The following is a 20,960-nucleotide window of genomic DNA, read 5'->3' on the forward strand; positions in this document are numbered from 1 at the left end:
TTAGGGAATTCTTGTTCTGTGTATTTAAAATCACTCGTGTTATTAACGAGTTTTTCTAACGAAGCATTCAAGAAATTTAAACTATCTATGAAGACTAAATTACTACCAACCATTATAGCCATAAACTTTTCCATAGAATGTGGGATAATACTAATCTTTTCATTAAAATTTTCAAGGGTTTGTACGATGAAATGACTGTCATATCCTTTTAAATTGTGGAATATAACGGGTATTTTCTTCGTTACTTGGAAATTGATATTACATTTTACATGTGCTGAACCACGGTATTTACCGGTAATATGACAATGATCATGAACTCGTGTACAATCTTTCTCGTATGGTGTTTCACAAATATGACATTGCGTCGCTTTTTGGAAACAGTTTTCATCACTCGTACTCATACACAGAGGCTTGTTAAAATGCCATTGTTTAATATCCTTACAATAATCAACTTCCGATAACATCATTTCCATGAATTTCTTGGATGCCTCTGGCCCTCTGTAAATAACATTTTTTTTACTAAATGTGTCATCGTAACAACAGACTAGTTTATAACCGAAACTACATACTTCATGCTTTTGATAATGTTGTGTAAATACTGTATTCCGAAGGGTATTATTAATATTATTCACTTTTTCGGTTATAGATTCAAAATCTGCGTAAATAACAAATGGTGTATTTAATTGTTTAGGGTAATTTTTAAATGATAACCATTTATTTTCTTCGGTTGGTAACCGTATAGCCTGCGTCTTGTTTATTTCAAAACAAATGGGACTATGTTTATTTAAAATCTCTACGGTTGAAAAATGCTGTAAACAATATCTACAGAAATGTTTTATTCCATTATGATTTGTTATACTATGCATGAATCGATTAAAGTCTTTGATCCAAACGTAATGTTTATTTTCGTCATGGATTATTAATAATAAATCTAAATGATCCGCTACCGCTTCACTAGTTTGTTTACTAACGTAAATTGGATATGCTTCTTTATTATTATTATTATAACCAAATACTGAAATCGATATATTATTTTGTTTTTCGATTTTAGGTATTTGTTTTATAGTTACTGGAAATGTAATTCCTCTATAATCTAAATAGTTAATATGTTGTTTATATTTAGATGGTCTACATTTATTTTTTTCAACTGGGAATTTATACGCTAAATGACACCATCTGAAACACTCATTATCAGTATTTTGTATATTAATTAGACCCTTCATTGGGTTTTGTAGTTCTTTCGGCAATTTTATATACGAGTTACCTCGTAAAGGCTCGTATCTTACAATATTTATATAAAAATTAAGTATTTTTTTTATTCGCCAACCAGAACCTTCACGTAACCATTTAGCAATATTTTCAATAATTTTTTCAAAACTTACACTCATTTGTTCGTCTATTTGATCAGAATTTATAATTGCTAATGGACTACTATTAAAATAACCATCACTCATTATTTCTTCCATATTTTTATCATTTTTAACAAATTTTATTTTTAATGTTAATATTGCTTTTATTCCACCTTGATCTTCTAAATTTTGTTCTAATATTTGTTTTATTAAATATTTATTTTCAATTAATTACGTATGAGGTTCATTCACAGTAATATCAATTTCATACGACTTAACGTATCCTTTAAAAGCTCTATCAAGTTCACGGTATTTACTTGCAGTGGGTGGTATTAAAACGCCACCAACGTGACGATAGCCTTTATTAATAAAAGTTTGATACGTATCATTTCCTATTTTAATCATGCGTTTAGTAATAGGATTAATAATATATTGTTCTATTAATGGTCGATGGAGACCACTAGGTATTGACCAATCTAAGATATTCTCAGGCAATGGTTGTAGATTACCATTCAGTATAAGTTTATTATATACACGTCCACCAACCGTTATCATTCGCTTAGTGAGTGGGTTCATAATCTTCGTCATATAAACCCTAGGTGAATTTTGTAAACTGCCATTCTGTAAAAGCTTATTGTATGCACGTCCGCCAACTGTTATCATTCGCTTAGTGCGTGGGTTCAAAATCTTTGTCATATTGTATATATAATCAAAAGATTTTTTAATATTCAAATATAAATTGGGGTTTTTTTTAACTGTAAAAACTGTAAAAACTTACAACTTTTATTTTTATGTATATATAACGAAGGATAACCCTGTGGACTACTTAATTTTTTTTACCACATTCACAAAAATAATCAGCAGCTCTCTTAGGTTATTTTAACGCAAGGTGTATTTCTGTTAAAATGCATCTTTAAATGACCTTTGTATTTATATGCAAATTTACATCTATTACATACAAATTCAGGAAAAATACGTCCGCATGTTAGACATGCATCAGGATGTTCATATTTTTTAGTCTTACATGAATGTTTTACATTTAAATGTTTGAAAAAATTTTGTTTTTGTTTAAAACATTGGTTACATTTGTCACATTTGAATTCTGGTGCTGACCTACCACAAGTGGGGCAGTTCTCTCGCATAAAACAAATTCTAAATCCAGAACAATACTTATTTGCCATTTTCGAATTTAATAGTCAAGTATGTATATACATATAATACTATAATTATATTATCTGTTTAATTGAACTTCCTGACCTTTATAGTGAGGTCACTAAGCGATTAATTTACTTATAACAACTACAACAAATTTAGTCATTTTTTAATCAATTTTTATGGGTAAGATTTATTTTGCCTTTTAATGGATTATATAAATATAAAAAAATATAAATATTAATTTATTAATATAGGAAAGAGACTTTATTTGGCTATATAATAGATTAAAAAGGAAAGTGTGCCAGCTTTCTCCTTTTGTATACTACTTATGTGAACTGTACGATTGCTTTATATCTGTATAAATGTACTTATGGACATCCTGTAGACGATAAACTTGTAGACTGTTGTATAATTTTGCATTTTAATCACAATATTATAAATTCTGGCTTATTTATTTGCATATCATATTGCATATTATGTATGATGTCAAAATGAGATAGACTTAGTCATCAAGTTGGCATGTGACTACTTATTCCCAGCAATAAAGGTTATTTGTGTATGAGAATTACCAAAAGATGTAGAAGGGTACATTCCATGTTGTTTATGTTGAGGATTTGAATGTCAGATTTTATTTGAGTAATAAAAAACTTGGAATGATAGCTAAAAATGCAATAAAATTTGATTTAAGATACTATTTTCTGGTGGGTTGGTGGTTGGGGTTGGGTGGTACATTAGAATGTGTCTCTGCTGTTACTTTCAACCTTTATTCATGACGGACCAAGAGGAAGTTCGTTGCGTAATCGAATGTAAGAGTGCCTTCACGCTGAATAACTAAACTAAATATGTATATATTCATATTGTTCCTTTGAAATATTAGAAAAGATATTCTTCAGATACTGAATTTATCATCTTTATTTTATGCTACATTGTCCTTTATCCTGTTTTATTTTAGAATTTCGATGAAATAACGTAATCAAATGTAACAGCGGAGAACACATCTATTCATGTTGTTCCCTTGAATTGACATGTAACTCCAACCAAATAGCTATACTAGTAGAAACGTAGACAATGCATACGACATAATGGCGTGAGTAAGAGACTAGACAATAGTTTTGAATAAAAACAATTGGGTCTATTCACTCGAATACATACTAGTAACTTTGTATAGTAACGATTCAATTGATGCTATGCTATGCTATTGATCAAAAATATGTTTATATCAGATGTAAACTGAATGCCTTCAATAAAGGCAAAACTTTAGATTGCTGTTCCTTCACGCCTTGTCGAAAGAAAAATTCTGCGCTACCAGACATGATATTGCATATCCATTAGTTACTACATCAATAAATAAAACGTAGCTTTGGAACTTATTGTTCATATCCTCTTCTGTAAAAGTTGAGTTTGGTGTATTTTTAACCCGCTGTAACTTTCAATAGAGTCCACCATTTTAGTTTCACTATCCGAAAAGTCATATTTGACCATGTCTTTCCATTGGGGTAAATCTTTAGCAGAGGGTGTGTAAATGTGGTGAGTGTGAGACGAAGTGACACCTTTGACTTATAGTCCAGTCAATCTAGCGGAAAAAATGGCCGAACCCAAACATAATTGCAACAGAAATAATTTTTAGTGCATCTTGCTCAGAATTTTATGCTGAATAACATACCAACAGTCTAGAAAAATCTAAGTGGTGGAACATGGTCAAAAATGACGTTTCTTAATTAGCATAATTAGTGAAAAAATAATATTCATGAGATATCATTTGTTCAAAAAACCTATGCAAGTAATATGTCTATGGGTAGGTCTGAAGGTGAGTAATTACTTTGGAGTCACTGTACGATCGTGCAACCATTCCCATAGAATTAATATGTGTATTTTTAATTACTTTAATTAAGGACACTGATTACTTGTAACGTACAATAACTATACATTTTTTGAACGCCCCTGTTAGTTGTATGTCTCTCATTAGGTATTGGAGTATTTGAATCCCTTACTCTCATCATTAAATACCTCCTCCCTTGTTAGATATACATGCATGCTAAACAAGTGTTAATTAGTGTAATTAACATGTAAAACAATACATTAGTAAGCATACGTGATACTTTTTGTTCAATAGTTATTGACACTTGATTTTGAGTGAACATAACTTTTCAATCATCAAACCACTCCAAGGTAAGCTAAAGAATAGTTAAAGTTTCCTAATTAATTAATTAATGTAATTATCGTCAAGATGTTGAGAAGTTTTTTCGATTTAAAGTATGCAAGTAATATGTCTTTCGATAGGTCTTGACCTTAAAAATGAGATGAACATCATTATCAAATTGTCAAACCTGAGCGGGAGTACCATTCATGGGTTGTTGGTTTTATAAATACATGTATTCAACCTATTAGACATTGTGTAAGGAGAAGATTCTGTTTTCATTATGTGATTTTATATCACCGTGTGTGTCCAGATGATCGTTCAAAAATGATGTAGCTACACCATAATTATACAACGCTGGCAGTATCTGAGATGCTGTACTCCTAGACCTTTTTGTCTTCTTCCTAATAGTTTTGATATCTCTCAGAGAAAGAAATGCCCCTTGATTCTATCAATATTCCGTCACTGTTTGTTTACATAGGATCGTCTGCATATCTATAAATATGTCTTCTTTGGGTGGGTTTACCAGTGCTGCCCTTTGTCTTTCAATTAAGGCAGCACTGATTGACTTGTTTCTAGATCCTGTTTTACCACATTAGTTCACCCCCGGTGACCTCTCCCCTGGGGGCTGTGAACAGTCAAAAGTGTCACTTTGTCTCGTACTACCCCTTGACAGAGATGGTAGTTAGGTGGGTCACAGGTATGGTAAAGGTTGGGTAAAGGTGGGTAAATTTGACTTTTCGTATAGTAAACTTCAACTGAATCTCTTCTTTCGTGCCAGTAAAATCAATTTAATACTAGACAATAATTTTGAAGAAAAAAATAATCAGGTCTACCACTCAAGTAGTTGTTTTGTCAACTATTTTTGTCCTTGTTACCACGTCTACTCAAATAAAACCTACCTAAGAGTACCCATTCATTCTCATTCAGGCTACCAGCCTACCATCCACAGACACCACCACCCGATCTAGGTTAGTGTAATCTGTTCACCTTAAGCTTATGAGATTCGCCAGGTTTTATTACAAAAGGGCGATGGATATATTCACTTGTTTCAAAGATGGTAGACTGTAATTTGCTAGTTAAATTTCAGTAATTGTACGTGTATTAATGGCTTACAGCTCGATGTAGTTTTAGTGGAGATTCGACTAACCCTGGGCTTCGCATCACCGTTTCATAGCTGACCCCCACCGGCTACTTGTTCCGAATATATGCATGAACCGTTTATTGTTTCGATACTGAGAGGTATGACATGTAAATATATACATGTACTAGTATACAATTATATAACATGTAAATACTTTATGAGATCTGTCACACATTGTTGAAACACTCTAACATGTAAATACTTTATGAGATCTGTCACACATTGTTTAGACACTCCAACATGTAAATACTTTATGAGATCTGTCACACATTGTTTAGACACTCCAACATGTAAATACTTTATGAGATCTGTCACACATTGTTTAGACACTCCAACATGTAAATACTTTATGAGATCTGTCACACATTGTTTAGACACTCCAACATGTAAATACTTTATGAGATCTGTCACACATTGTTTAGACACTCCAACATGTAAATACTTTATGAGATCTGTCACACATTGTTTAGACACTCCAACATGTAAATACTTTATGAGATCTGTCACACATTGTTTAGACACTCCAACATGTAAATACTTTATGAGATCTGTCACACATTGTTTAGACACTCCAACATGTAAATACTTTATGAGATCTGTCACACATTGTTTAGACACTCCAACATGTAAATACTTTATGAGATCTGTCACACATTGTTGAAACACTCTAACATGTAAATACTTTGTGAGATCTGTCACACATTGTTTAGACACTCCAACATGTAAATACTTTATGAGATCTGTCACACATTGTTTAGACACTCCAACATGTAAATACTTTATGAGATCTGTCACACATTGTTTAGACACTCCAACATGTAAATACTTTGTGAGATCTGTCACACATTGTTTAGACACTCCAACATGTAAATACTTTATGAGATCTGTCACACATTGTTGGGACACTCCAACATGTAAATACTTTGTGAGATCTGTCACACATTGTTGAAACACTCTAACATGTAAATACTTTGTGAGATCTGTCACACATTGTTGAGACACTCCAACATGTAAATACTTTATGAGATCTGTCACACATTGTTTAGACACTCCAACATGTAAATACTTTATGAGATCTGTCACACATTGTTGTTACACTCCAACATGTAAATACTTTATGAGATCTGTCACACATTGTTTAGACACTCCAACATGTAAATACTTTATGAGATCTGTCACACATTGTTTAGACACTCCAACATGTAAATACTTTATGAGATCTGTCACACATTGTTGAAACACTCTAACATGTAAATACTTTATGAGATCTGTCACACATTGTTTAGACACTCCAACATGTAAATACTTTGTGAGATCTGTCACACATTGTTGAAACACTCTAACATGTAAATACTTTGTGAGATCTGTCACACATTGTTGAGACACTCCAACATGTAAATACTTTATGAGATCTGTCACACATTGTTTAGACACTCCAACATGTAAATACTTTATGAGATCTGTCACACATTGTTGGGACACTCCAACATGTAAATACTTTATGAGATCTGTCACACATTGTTGAGATACTCCAACATGTAAATACTTTATGAGATCTGTCACACATTGTTGAGACACTCCAACATGTAAATACTTTATGAGATCTGTCACACATTGTTTAGACACTCCAACATGTAAATACTTTATGAGATCTGTCACACATTGTTGAAACACTCTAACATGTAAATACTTTATGAGATCTGTCACACATTGTTGAGACACTCTAACATGTAAATACTTTATGAGATCTGTCATACATTGTTGAAACACTCTAACATGTAAATACTTTATGAGATCTGTCACACATTGTTTAGACACTCCAACATGTAAATACTTTGTGAGATCTGTCACACATTGTTGAAACACTCTAACATGTAAATACTTTATGAGATCTGTCACACATTGTTGAGACACTCCAACATGTAAATACTTTATGAGATCTGTCACACATTGTTGAGACACTCCAACATGTAAATACTTTATGAGATCTGTCACACATTGTTGAAACACTCTAACATGTAAATACTTTATGAGATCTGTCACACATTGTTTAGACACTCCAACATGTAAATACTTTATGAGATCTGTCACACATTGTTTAGACACTCCAACATGTAAATACTTTATGAGATCTGTCACACATTGTTTAGACACTCCAACATGTAAATACTTTATGAGATCTGTCACACATTGTTTAGACACTCCAACATGTAAATACTTTGTGAGATCTGTCACACATTGTTTAGACACTCCAACATGTAAATACTTTATGAGATCTGTCACACATTGTTTAGACACTCCAACATGTAAATACTTTATGAGATCTGTCACACATTGTTGAGACACTCTAACATGTAAATACTTTATGAGATCTGTCACACATTGTTGAGACACTCTAACATGTAAATACTTTATGAGATCTGTCACACATTGTTTAGACACTCCAACTTGTAAATACTTTATGAGATCTGTCACACATTGTTTAGACACTCCAACATGTAAATACTTTGTGAGATCTGTCACACATTGTTTAGACACTCCAACATGTAAATACTTTATGAGATCTGTCACACATTGTTTAGACACTCTAACATGTAAATACTTTATGAGATCTGTCACACATTGTTTAGACACTCCAACATGTAAATACTTTGTGAGATCTGTCATACATTGTTTAGACACTCCAACATGTAAATACTTTATGAGATCTGTCATACATTGTTTAGACACTCCAACATGTAAATACTTTATGAGATCTGTCACACATTGTTGAGACACTCTAACATGTAAATACTTTATGAGATCTGTCACACATTGTTGAGACAGTCCAACATGTAAATACTTTATGAGATCTGTCACACATTGTTTAGACACTCCAACATGTAAATACTTTATGAGATCTGTCACACATTGTTTAGACACTCCTACATGTAAATACTTTATGAGATCTGTCACACATTGTTTAGACACTCCAACATGTAAATACTTTATGAGATCTGTCACACATTGTTTAGACACTCCAACATGTAAATACTTTATGAGATCTGTCACACATTGTTTAGACACTCCAACATGTAAATACTTTATGAGATCTGTCACACATTGTTTAGACACTCCAACATGTAAATACTTTATGAGATCTGTCACACATTGTTTAGACACTCCAACATGTAAATACTTTATGAGATCTGTCACACATTGTTTAGACACTCCAACATATAAATACTTTGTGAGATCTGTCACACATTGTTTAGACACTCCAACATGTAAATACTTTGTGAGATCTGTCACACATTGTTTAGACACTCCAACATGTAAATACTTTGTGAGATCTGTCACACATTGTTTAGACACTCCAACATGTAAATACTTTATGAGATCTGTCACACATTGTTTAGACACTCCAACATGTAAATACTTTATGAGATCTGTCACACATTGTTGTTCAACGGCTAGTTCGATCACCAGCATCAACAATGTTAATCATGGCCGTCACTACCAGCAGTTCATTAGGTAAAGAGTTAGATATCAAATATTTTCATGTAAACTTGTTCAGGTACTAGGTACATGGGCGTGGTCAGGTACTAGGTACAGGGGTGTGGTTAGGTACTAGGTACAGGGGTGCGGTCAGGTACTGGCTACAGGGGTGTGGTCAGGTACTAGGTACAGGGGTGTGGTCCGGTACTAGGTACAGGGGAGTGATCAGGTACTAGGTACAGGGGTGTGGTCAGGTACTGGCTACAGGGGTGTGGTCAGGTACTAGGTACAGGGGTGTGGTCCGGTACTAGGTACAGGGGAGTGATCAGGTACTAGGTACAGGGGTGTGGTCAGGTACTGGCTACAGGGGTGTGGTCAGGTACTAGGTACAGGGGTGTGGTCAGGTACTGGCTACAGGGGTGTGGTCAGGTACTAGGTAAAGGGATGTGGTCAGGTACTAGGTACAGGGGTGTGGTCAGGTACTAGGTACATGGGCGTGGTCAGGTACTGTCTACAGGGGTGTGTCAAGTATTAAGTAAAGGGGTGTGGTCAGGTACTAGGTACATGGGCGTGGTCAGGTACTAGGTACAGGTGTGTAGTCAGGTATTAGGTACAGGGGTGTGGTCAGGTACTAGGTACATGGGCGTGGTCAGGTACTAGGTACAGGGGTGTGGTCAGGTACTGTCTACAGGGGTGTGTCAAGTATTAAGTAAAGGGGTGTGGTCAGGTACTAGGTACAGGGGTGTGGTCAGGTACTCGGTACAGGGGTGTGGTCAGGTACTAGCTACAGGGGTGTGGTCAGGTACTAGCTACAGGGGCGTAGTCAGGTACTAGGTAGAGGGGCGTAGTCAGGTACTAGGTACAGGGGTGTGGTCAGGAAATAGGTACAGGGGTGCTTTCAGGTACTAGGTACAGGGGTGTGGTCAGGTACTAGGTACAGGGGCGTGGTCAGGTACTAGGTACAGGGGTGTGGTCAGGTACTAGGTATAGGGGCGTGGTCAAGTACTAGGTATAGGGGTGTGGTCAGGTACTAGGTACAGGGGTGTGGTCAGGTACTAGCTACAGGGGTGTGGTCAGGTACTAGCTACAGGGGCGTGGTCAGGTACTAGGTATAGGGGTGTGGTCAGGTACTAGGTACAGGGGCGTGGTCAGGTACTAGGTACAGGGGTGTGGTCAGGTACTAGGTATAGGGGCGTGGTCAGGTACTAGGTATAGGGGTGTGGTCAGGTACTAGGTACAGGGGTGTGGTCAGGTACTAGCTACAGGGGTGTGGTCAGGTACTAGCTACAGGGGCATAGTCAGGTACTAGGTAGAGGGGCGTAGTCAGGTACTAGGTACAGTGGAGTGGTCAGGTACTAGGTACAGGGGCGCGGTCAGGAAATAGGTACAGGGGTGCTTTCAGGTACTAGGTACAGGGGCGTGGTCAGGTACTAGGTACAGGGGCGTGGTCAGGTACTAGGTACAGGGGCGTGGTCAGGTACTAGGTATAGGGGTGTGGTCAGGTACTAATTACAGGGGCGTGGTCAGGTACTAGGTACAGGGGCGTGGTCAGGTACTAGGTACAGGGGTGTGGTCAGGTACTAGGTACAGGGGTGTGGTCAGGTACTAGGTACAGGGGCGTGGTCAGGTACTAGGTACAGGGGTGTGGTCAGGTACTAGGTACAGGGGTGTGGTCAGGTACTAGGTACAGGGGCGTGGTCAGGTACTAGGTATAGGGGTGTGGTCAGGTACTAGGTACAGGGGTGTGGTCAGGTACTAGGTACATGGGCGTAGTCAGGTACTAGGTGCAGGGGTGTGGTCAGGTACTAGGTACAGGGGTGTGGTCAGGTACTAGGTACAGGGGCGTGGTCAGCTACTAGGTATAGGGGCGTGGTCAGGTACTAGGTACAGGAGCGTGGTCAGGTACTAGGTACAGGGGCGTGGTCAAGTACTAGGTACAGGGGCGTGGTCAGGTACTAGGTATAGGGGTGTGGTCAGGTACTAGGTACAGGGGCGTGGTCAGGTACTAGGTACAGGGGCGTGGTCAGGTACTAGGTATAGGGGTGTGGTCAGGTACTAGGTACAGGGGCGTGGTCAGGTACTAGGTACAGGGGTGTGGTCAGATACTAGGTACAGGGGCGTGGTCAGGTACTAGGTATAGGGTATTGGTCGGGTACTAGGTACAGAGGTGTCGTCAGGTAATAGGTATTGGGGTGTGGTCAGGTACTATGTAAAGGGATGTGGTCAGGTACTAGGTACAGTGGAGTGGTCTGGTACTAGGTACAGGGGTGTGGTCAGGTACTAGGTACATGGGCGTAGTCAGGTACGAGCTACAGGGTTGTGGTCAGGTACTAGGTAAAGGGATGTGCTCAGGTACTAGGTACAGTGGAGTGGTCTGGTACTAGCTACAGGGGTGTGGTCAGGTACTAGGTACATGGGCGTAGTCAGGTACGAGCTACAGGGTTGTGGTCAGGTACTAGGTAAAGGGATGTGGTCAGGTACTAGGTACAGGGGTGTGGTCAGATACTAGGTACAGGGGCGTGGTCAGGTACTAGCTACAGGGGCGTAGTCAGGTACGAGCTACAGGGTTGTGGTCAGGTACTAGGTAAAGGGATGTGGTCAGGTACTAGGTACAGGGGTGTGGTCAGGTACTAGGTACATAGACATGGTCAGGTGCTTGGTACAGGGGCGTAGTCAGGTACTAGGTAGCCCAATCCCGAAGCATATGTGATCAACCGACAATTGAGGACACTCTCGCCATTTCATAATAACAAATCCTTAAAGCTTGAAATACCTCTCTACTTTGCCCCGGATGATGTCAAATTGAGATGGCTACACTTGTGGCAATTACTATAACACTTCGTACATAAATTTACCCGTTGGCTACACTTGTGGCAATTACTATAACACTACGTACATAAATTTACCCGTTGGTTACATTTGTGGCAATTACTATAACACTACGTACATAAATTTGCCCGTTGGCTACACTTGTGGCAATTACTATAACACTTCGTACATAAATTCTACCGTTGGCTACACTTGTGGCAATTACTATAACACTACGTACATAAATTCGCCCGTTGGCTACACTTGTGGCAATTACTATAACACTTCGTACATAAATTCTACCGTTGGCTACACTTGTGGCAATTACTATAACACTACGTACATAAGTTTACCCGTTGGCTACACTTGTGGCAATTACTATAACACTACGTACATAAATTCTACCGTTGGCTACACTTGTGGCAATTACTATAACACTACGTACATAAATTCGCCCGTTGGCTACACTTGTGGCAATTACTATAACACTTCGTACATAAATTATACCGTTGGCTACACTTGTGGCAATTACTATAACACTACGTACATAAGTTTACCCGTTGGCTACACTTGTGGCAATTACTATAACACTACGTACATAAATTTACCCGTTGGCTACACTTGTGGCAATTACTATAACACTACGTACATAAATTTACCCGTTGGCTACACTTGTGGCAATTACTATAACACTTCGTACATATATTTACCCGTTGGCTACACTTGTGGCAATTACTATAACACTTCGTACATAAATTCGCCCGTTGGCTACACTTGTGGCAATTACTATAACACTACGTACATAAATTTACCCGTTGGCTACACTTGTGGCAATTACTATAACACTTCGTACATAAATTTACCCGTTGGCTACACTTGTGGCAATTACTATAACACTTCGTACATAAATTCTACCGTTGGCTACACTTGTGGCAATTACTATAACACTACGTACATAAATTTACCCGTTGGCTACACTTGTGGCAATTACTATAACACTTCGTACATAAATTCTACCGTTGGCTACACTTGTGGCAATTACTATAACACTACGTACATAAGTTTACCCGTTGGCTACACTTGTGGCAATTACTATAACACTACGTACATAAATTTACCCATTGGCTACACTTGTGGCAATTACTATAACACTACGTACATAAATTTACCCGTTGGCTACACTTGTGGCAATTACTATAACACTACGTACATAAATTCTACCGTTGGCTACAATTGTGGCAATTACTATAACACTACGTACATAAATTTACCCGTTGGCTACACTTGTGGCAATTACTATAACACTACGTACATAAATTTACCCGTTGGCTACACTTGTGGCAATTACTATAACACTACGTACATAAATTTACCCGTTGGCTATACTTGTGGCAATTACTATAACACTTCGTACATAAATTCTACCGTTGGCTACACTTGTGGCAATTACTATAACACTTCGTACATAAATTCACCCGTTGGCTACACTTGTGGCAATTACTATAACACTTCGTACATAAATTTACCCGTTGGCTACACTTGTGGCAATTACTATAACACTTCGTACATAAATTTACCCGTTGGCTACACTTGTGGCAATTACTATAACACTTCGTACATAAATTTACCCGTTGGCTACACTTGTGGCAATTACTATAACACTACGTACATAAATTCTACCGTTGGCTACACTTGTGGCAATTACTATAACACTACGTACATAAATTTACCCGTTGGCTACACTTGTGGCAATTACTATAACACTACGTACATAAGTTTACCCGTTGGCTACACTTGTGGCAATTACTATAACACTACGTACATAAATTCTACCGTTGGCTACACTTGTGGCAATTACTATAACATTTCGTACATAAATTCTACCGTTGGCTACACTTGTGGCAATTACTATAACACTTCGTACATAAATTCTACCGTTGGCTACACTTGTGGCAATTACTATAACACTTCGTACATTAATTCACCCGTTGGCTACACTTGTGGCAATTACTATAACACTTCGTACATAAATTTACCCGTTGGCTACACTTGTGGCAATTACTATAACACTACGTACATAAATTCTACCGTTGGCTACACTTGTGGCAATTACTATAACACTTCGTACATAAATTTACCGGGCCGTTGGCTACACTTGTGGCAATTACTATAACACTTCGTACATAAATTTACCCGTTGGCTACACTTGTGGCAATTACTATAACACTTCGTACATAAATTTACCCGTTGGCTACAATTGTGGCAATTACTATAACACTTCGTACATAAATTTACCCGTTGGCTACACTTGTGGCAATTACTATAACACTTCGTACATAAATTTACCCGTTGGCTACACTTGTGGCAATTACTATAACACTACGTACATAAATTCTACCGTTGGCTACACTTGTGGCAATTACTATAACACTTCGTAAATAAATTTACCCGTTGGCTACACTTGTGGCAATTACTATAACACTACGTACATAAGTTTACCCGTTGGCTACAGTTGTGGCAATTACTATAACACTTCGTAAATAAATTTACCCGTTGGCTACACTTGTGGCAATTACTATAACACTACGTACATAAATTTACCCGTTGGCTACACTTGTGGCAATTACTATAACACTTCGTACATAAATTTACCCGTTGGCTACACTTGTGGCAATTACTATAACACTACGTACATAAATTTACCCGTTGGCTACACTTGTGGCAATTGCTATAACACTTCGTACATAAATTCTACCGTTGGCTACACTTGTGGCAATTACTATAACACTTCGTACATAAATTTACCCGTTGGCTACACTTGTGGCAATTACTATAACACTTCGTACATAAGTTTACCCGTTGGCTACACTTGTGGCAATTACTATAACACTTCGTACATAAATTTACCCGTTGGCTACACTTGTGGCAATTACTATAACACTTCGTACATAAATTTACCCGTTGGCTACACTTGTGGCAATTACTATAACACTTCGTACATAAATTTACCCGTTGGCTACACTTGTGGCAATTACTATAACACTTCGTACATAAATTTACCCGTTGGCTACACTTGTGGCAATTACTATAACACTTCGTACATAAATTCTACCGTTGGCTACACTTGTGGCAATTACTATAACACTACGTACATAAATTTACCCGTTGGCTACACTTGTGGCAATTACTATAACACTTCGTACATAAATTTACCCGTTGGCTACACTTGTGGCAATTACTATAACACTTCGTACATAAATTTACCCGTTGGCTACACTTGTGGCAATTACTATAACACTTCGTACATAAATTCTACCGTTGGCTACACTTGTGGCAATTACTATAACACTACGTACATAAATTTACCCGTTGGCTACACTTGTGGCAATTACTATAACACTACGTACATAAATTTACCCGTTGGCTACACTTGTGGCAATTACTATAACACTACGTACATAAATTCTACCGTTGGCTACAATTGTGGCAATTACTATAACACTACGTACATAAATTTACCCGTTGGCTACACTTGTGGCAATTACTATAACACTACGTACATAAGTTTACCCGTTGGCTACACTTGTGGCAATTACTATAACACTTCGTACATAAATTCACCCGTTGGCTACACTTGTGGCAATTACTATAACACTTCGTACATAAATTCTACCGTTGGCTACACTTGTGGCAATTACTATAACACTACGTACATAAATTCTACCGTTGGCTACACTTGTGGCAATTACTATAACACTTCGTACATAAATTTACCCGTTGGCTACACTTGTGGCAATTACTATAACACTACGTACATAAATTCTACCGTTGGCTACACTTGTGGCAATTACTATAACACTACGTACATAAATTTACCCGTTGGCTACACTAGTGGCAATTACTATAACACTTCGTACATAAATTTACCCGTTGGCTACACTTGTGGCAATTACTATAACACTTCGTACATAAATTTACCCGTTGGCTACACTTGTGGCAATTACTATAACACTTCGTACATTAATTCACCCGTTGGCTACACTTGTGGCAATTACTATAACACTTCGTACATAAATTTACCCGTTGGCTACACTTGTGGCAATTACTATAACACTACGTACATAAATTCTACCGTTGGCTACACTTGTGGCAATTACTATAACACTTCGTACATAAATTTACCCGTTGGCTACACTTGTGGCAATTACTATAACACTTCGTACATAAATTTACCCGTTGGCTACACTTGTGGCAATTACTATAACACTACGTACATTAATTCACCCGTTGGCTACACTTGTGGCAATTACTATAACACTTCGTACATAAATTTACCCGTTGGCTACACTTGTGGCAATTACTATAACACTACGTACATAAATTCTACCGTTGGCTACACTTGTGGCAATTACTATAACACTTCGTACATAAATTTACCCGTTGGCTACACTTGTGGCAATTACTATAACACTTCGTACATAAATTTACCCGTTGGCTACACTTGTGGCAATTACTATAACACTACGTACATAAATTTACCCGTTGGTTACACTTGTGGCAATTACTATAACACTACGTACATAACTTGAATTCGCCCGTTGGCTACACTTGTGGCAATTACTATAACACTTCGTACATAAATTCTACCGTTGGCTACACTTGTGGCAATTACTATAACACTACGTACATAAATTTACCCGTTGGCTACACTTGTGGCAATTACTATAACACTACGTACATAAATTTACCCGTTGGCTACACTTGTGGCAATTACTATAACACTACGTACATAAATTTACCCGTTGGCTACACTTGTGGCAATTACTATAACACTTCGTACATAAATTTACCCGTTGGCTACACTTGTGGCAATTACTATAACACTACGTACATAAATTTACCCGTTGGCTACACTTGTGGCAATTACTATAACACTTCGTACATAAATTTACCCGTTGGCTACACTTGTGGCAATTACTATAACACTACGTACATAAATTTACCCGTTGGCTACACTTGTGGCAATTACTATAACACTACGTACATAAATTTACCCGTTGGCTACACTTGTGGCAATTACTATAACACTTCGTACATAAATTTACCCGTTGGCTACACTTGTGGCAATTACTATAACACTACGTACATAAATTTACCCGTTGGCTACACTTGTGGCAATTACTATAACACTTCGTACATAAATTTACCCGTTGGCTACACTTGTGGCAATTACTATAACACTTCGTACATAAATTTACCCGTTGGCTACACTTGTGGCAATTACTATAACACTTCGTACATAAATTTACCCGTTGGCTACACTTGTGGCAATTACTATAACACTTCGTACATAAATTCTACCGTTGGCTACAATTGTGGCAATTACTATTACACCACGTACACAAATTATCGAGTTCCCATAGTGATAAGTGCTTTTACCCAAACTATTAAGATCAGTGAGTCTGATCACAAGGATTCATGTTGAGGTAGACACCATAAAGATAACACACAAACATTACTTATTACACTGTGTGGGCTCTGTATTTAGTTAATGATATAACCAGTGACAGAATGCACACTAATTTTAATAACATATTCTACCAATTGTCACTGGCTGAAGAACCATGGATTTGGTTTGAACTTTAACAGATTATACCTTTTGTTACTGTTTATATACAGAGCTCACACGATGTAAGTGATGTTGTGTGTGTTATCTTTAATGGTGTCTATCTCAACATGAAACAAAGGATTCTATTGAAATAAGAATTGTTTTACTGTCTTAATATGAATTACATTTATAGTTGTCACTCTCTCCTTCTGGCTTTTGCCAAATGTTCATCCACAAGTCCACATGTTTCGATTCATCGCCCTGTACGTTTGCTTCTGTGTATTCTCAGTCTCGAAATCCGTAATGAATAAACGAAAGAATGAATCAAGCGAAACACCCGTAGATGGCGCTATAACACTTCCTCTGCGCATGTCTTAAACTTGTGGAGCGAAAATAGGATTGGTAAACAGTAGTGGAACTGTGATCTTGGCAAGTTGTATTGCAAGAACGACCACTGCCATGATATAACAAGTGTTCTAAAAAATTCCAGTTGTTACGTTATACGTTGGTGATCTTAGTGAAGACTGACGTAGGGATCATATCGGTATTTAGCAGAACAGGACTGTACGTTCAGTATGCCACCATCCAAAACGTAAGTGTGAGGTTGCACGCTTTCCAAGTTTACTAAGTACTGTTATAGCTTAAATGTGTCAGTCCAAGGCTAGGCATTATAAATTGTGATATTGCCCGAGCGCACGTGTTTATTATTTTTATTACACCGTCCACTCATTCATCCAATCATTCAGGTCATTCATCACCATTCGTCATCGATAGAAAGTTTTCCCTTTCATAGTGTATTTCTAAACTGTAGACATTGAATGTAGACATTGAATGTAGACATTGAATGTAGACATTGAATGTAGACATTGAATGTAGACATTGAATGTAGACATTGAATGTAGACATTGAATGTAGACATTGAATGTAGACATTGAATGTAGACATTGAATGTAGACATTGAATGTAGACATTGAATGTAGACATTGAATGCAGACATTGAATGTAGCCATTGAGGATTGCATTTTGATACAACCTTGTGATCATAAAATAGCACTATTTAATGTGTATGATCAAATGATTTAATTATTTGTATGTGATAAATATCTTAATAAATATGTTAATAAATGTAATTAATGTATTAATTAATGTGAGTAGCTAATTAATGTAATTAGAGTATTAATAAGTAGCATGTAGCCTATACAATTTATGAACACATGTAGTCTATACAATTTATGAACACATGTAGTCTATACAATTTATGAACACATGTAGTCTATACAATTTATGAACACATGTAGTCTATACAATTTATGAACACATGTAGTCTATACAATTTATGAACACATGTAGTCTATACAATTTATGAACACATGTAGTCTATATAATTTATGAACACATGTAGTCTATACAATTTATGAACACATGTATGTTTTATTAGTAGGTATTGAGAGCATCTAAGAACTACATGTAACTTATAAAATGAAAATGATCATTACATGTTTATTGATTGGTATAATTAATAATATAACATATATAACACATAGGTCAATGATGAAACATTGTGTACAATAACTCTTATATACACCCAGTTGTATGTTATGTACAATAACTCTTATATACACCCAGTTGTATGTTATGTACAATAACTCTTATATACACCCAGTTGTATGTTATGTACAATAACTATATACACCCAGTTGTATGTTATGTACAATAACTTTTATATACACCCAGTTGTATGTTATGTACAATAACTTTTATATACACCCAGTTGTAAGTTATGTACAATAACTTTTATATACACCCAGTTGTATGTTATGTACAATAACTTTAATATACACCCAGTTGTAAGTTATGTACAATAACTTTTATATACACCCAGTTGTAAGTTATGTACAATAACTTTTATATACACCAATTTGTAAGTTATGTACAATAACTTTTATGTACACCCAGTTGTAAGATATGTACAATAACTTTTATATATACCCAGTTGTAAGTTATGTAAAATAACTTTTATATACACCCAGTTGTAAGTTATGTACAATAACTTTTATATACACCCAGTTGTAAGTTACATGTATGTACAATAACTTTTATATACACCCAGTTGTAAGTTATGTACAATAACTTTTATATACACCCAGTTGTAAGTTGTGTACAATAACTTTTATATACACCCAGTTGTAAGTTATGTACAATAACTTTTATATACACCCAATTGTATGTTATGTACAATAACTTTTATATACACCCAGTTGTAAGTTACATGTATGTGCATTGTACAATAACTTTTATATACACCCAGTTGTAAGTTATGTACAATAACATTTATATACACCCAGTTGTAAGTTATATACAATAACTTTTATATACACCCAGTTGTAAGTTATGTACAATAACTTTTATATACACCCAATTGTATGTTATGTACAATAACTTTTATATACACCCAGTTGTAAGTTATGTACAATAACTTTTATATACACCCAGTTGTAAGTTATGTACAATAACTTTTATATACACCCAGTTGTAAGTCATGTACAATAACTTTTATATATACCCAGTTGTATGTTATGTACAATAACTTTTATATACACCCAGTTGTAAGTTATGTACAATAACTTTTATATACACCCAATTGTATGTTATGTACAATAACTTTTATATACACCCAGTTGTAAGTTATGTACAATAACTTTTATATACACCCAGTTGTAAGTTATGTACAATAACTTTTATATACACCCAGTTGTAAGTTATGTACAATAACTTTTATAAACACCCAATTGTATGTTATGTACAATAACTTTTATATACACCCAGTTGTAAGTTATGTACAATAACTTTTATATACACCCAGTTGTAAGTTATGTACAATAACTTTTATAAACACCCAATTGTATGTTATATACAATAACATTTATATACACCCAGTTGTAAGTTATGTACAATAACTTTTATATATACCCATTTGTAAGTTATGTACAATAACTTTAATATACACCCAGTTGTATGTTATGTACAATAACTATATACACCCAGTTGTATGTTATGTACAATAACTTTTATATACACCCAATTGTATGTTATGTACAATAACTTTTATATACACCCAGTTGTAAGTTATGTACAATAACTTTTATATACACCCAGTTGTAAGTTATGTACAATAACTTTTATGTACACCCAGTTGTAAGATATGTACAATAACTTTTATATATACCCAGTTGTAAGTTATGTAAAATAACTTTTATATACACCCAGTTGTAAGTTATGTAC

At 36.1% G+C, this 20,960-nt stretch overlaps 1 protein-coding gene across 4 annotated transcripts in view; it reads left to right on the top strand.

Annotated features, from left to right (window-relative positions):
- The first annotated feature begins 18,080 nt into the window (after nt 1–18,080).
- LOC144440294 (double-strand break repair protein MRE11-like) overlaps nt 18,081–20,960 on the top strand; it is a 145,095-nt gene continuing 142,215 nt past the window's right edge. For 3 of the 4 annotated variants that reach the window (XM_078129653.1, XM_078129654.1, XM_078129655.1), the window contains exon 1: nt 18,081–18,270. In XM_078129653.1, coding sequence (XP_077985779.1) covers nt 18,254–18,270 — 17 coding nt within the window. In that variant the 5' untranslated portion in view covers nt 18,081–18,253. The remainder of the gene's footprint in view (nt 18,271–20,960) is intronic. The other variant, XM_078129652.1, reaches the window with a different exon arrangement.

Source organism: Glandiceps talaboti, chromosome 9 (assembly GCF_964340395.1).
Source record: "Glandiceps talaboti chromosome 9, keGlaTala1.1, whole genome shotgun sequence".
NCBI lineage: Eukaryota > Metazoa > Hemichordata > Enteropneusta > Spengelidae > Glandiceps > Glandiceps talaboti.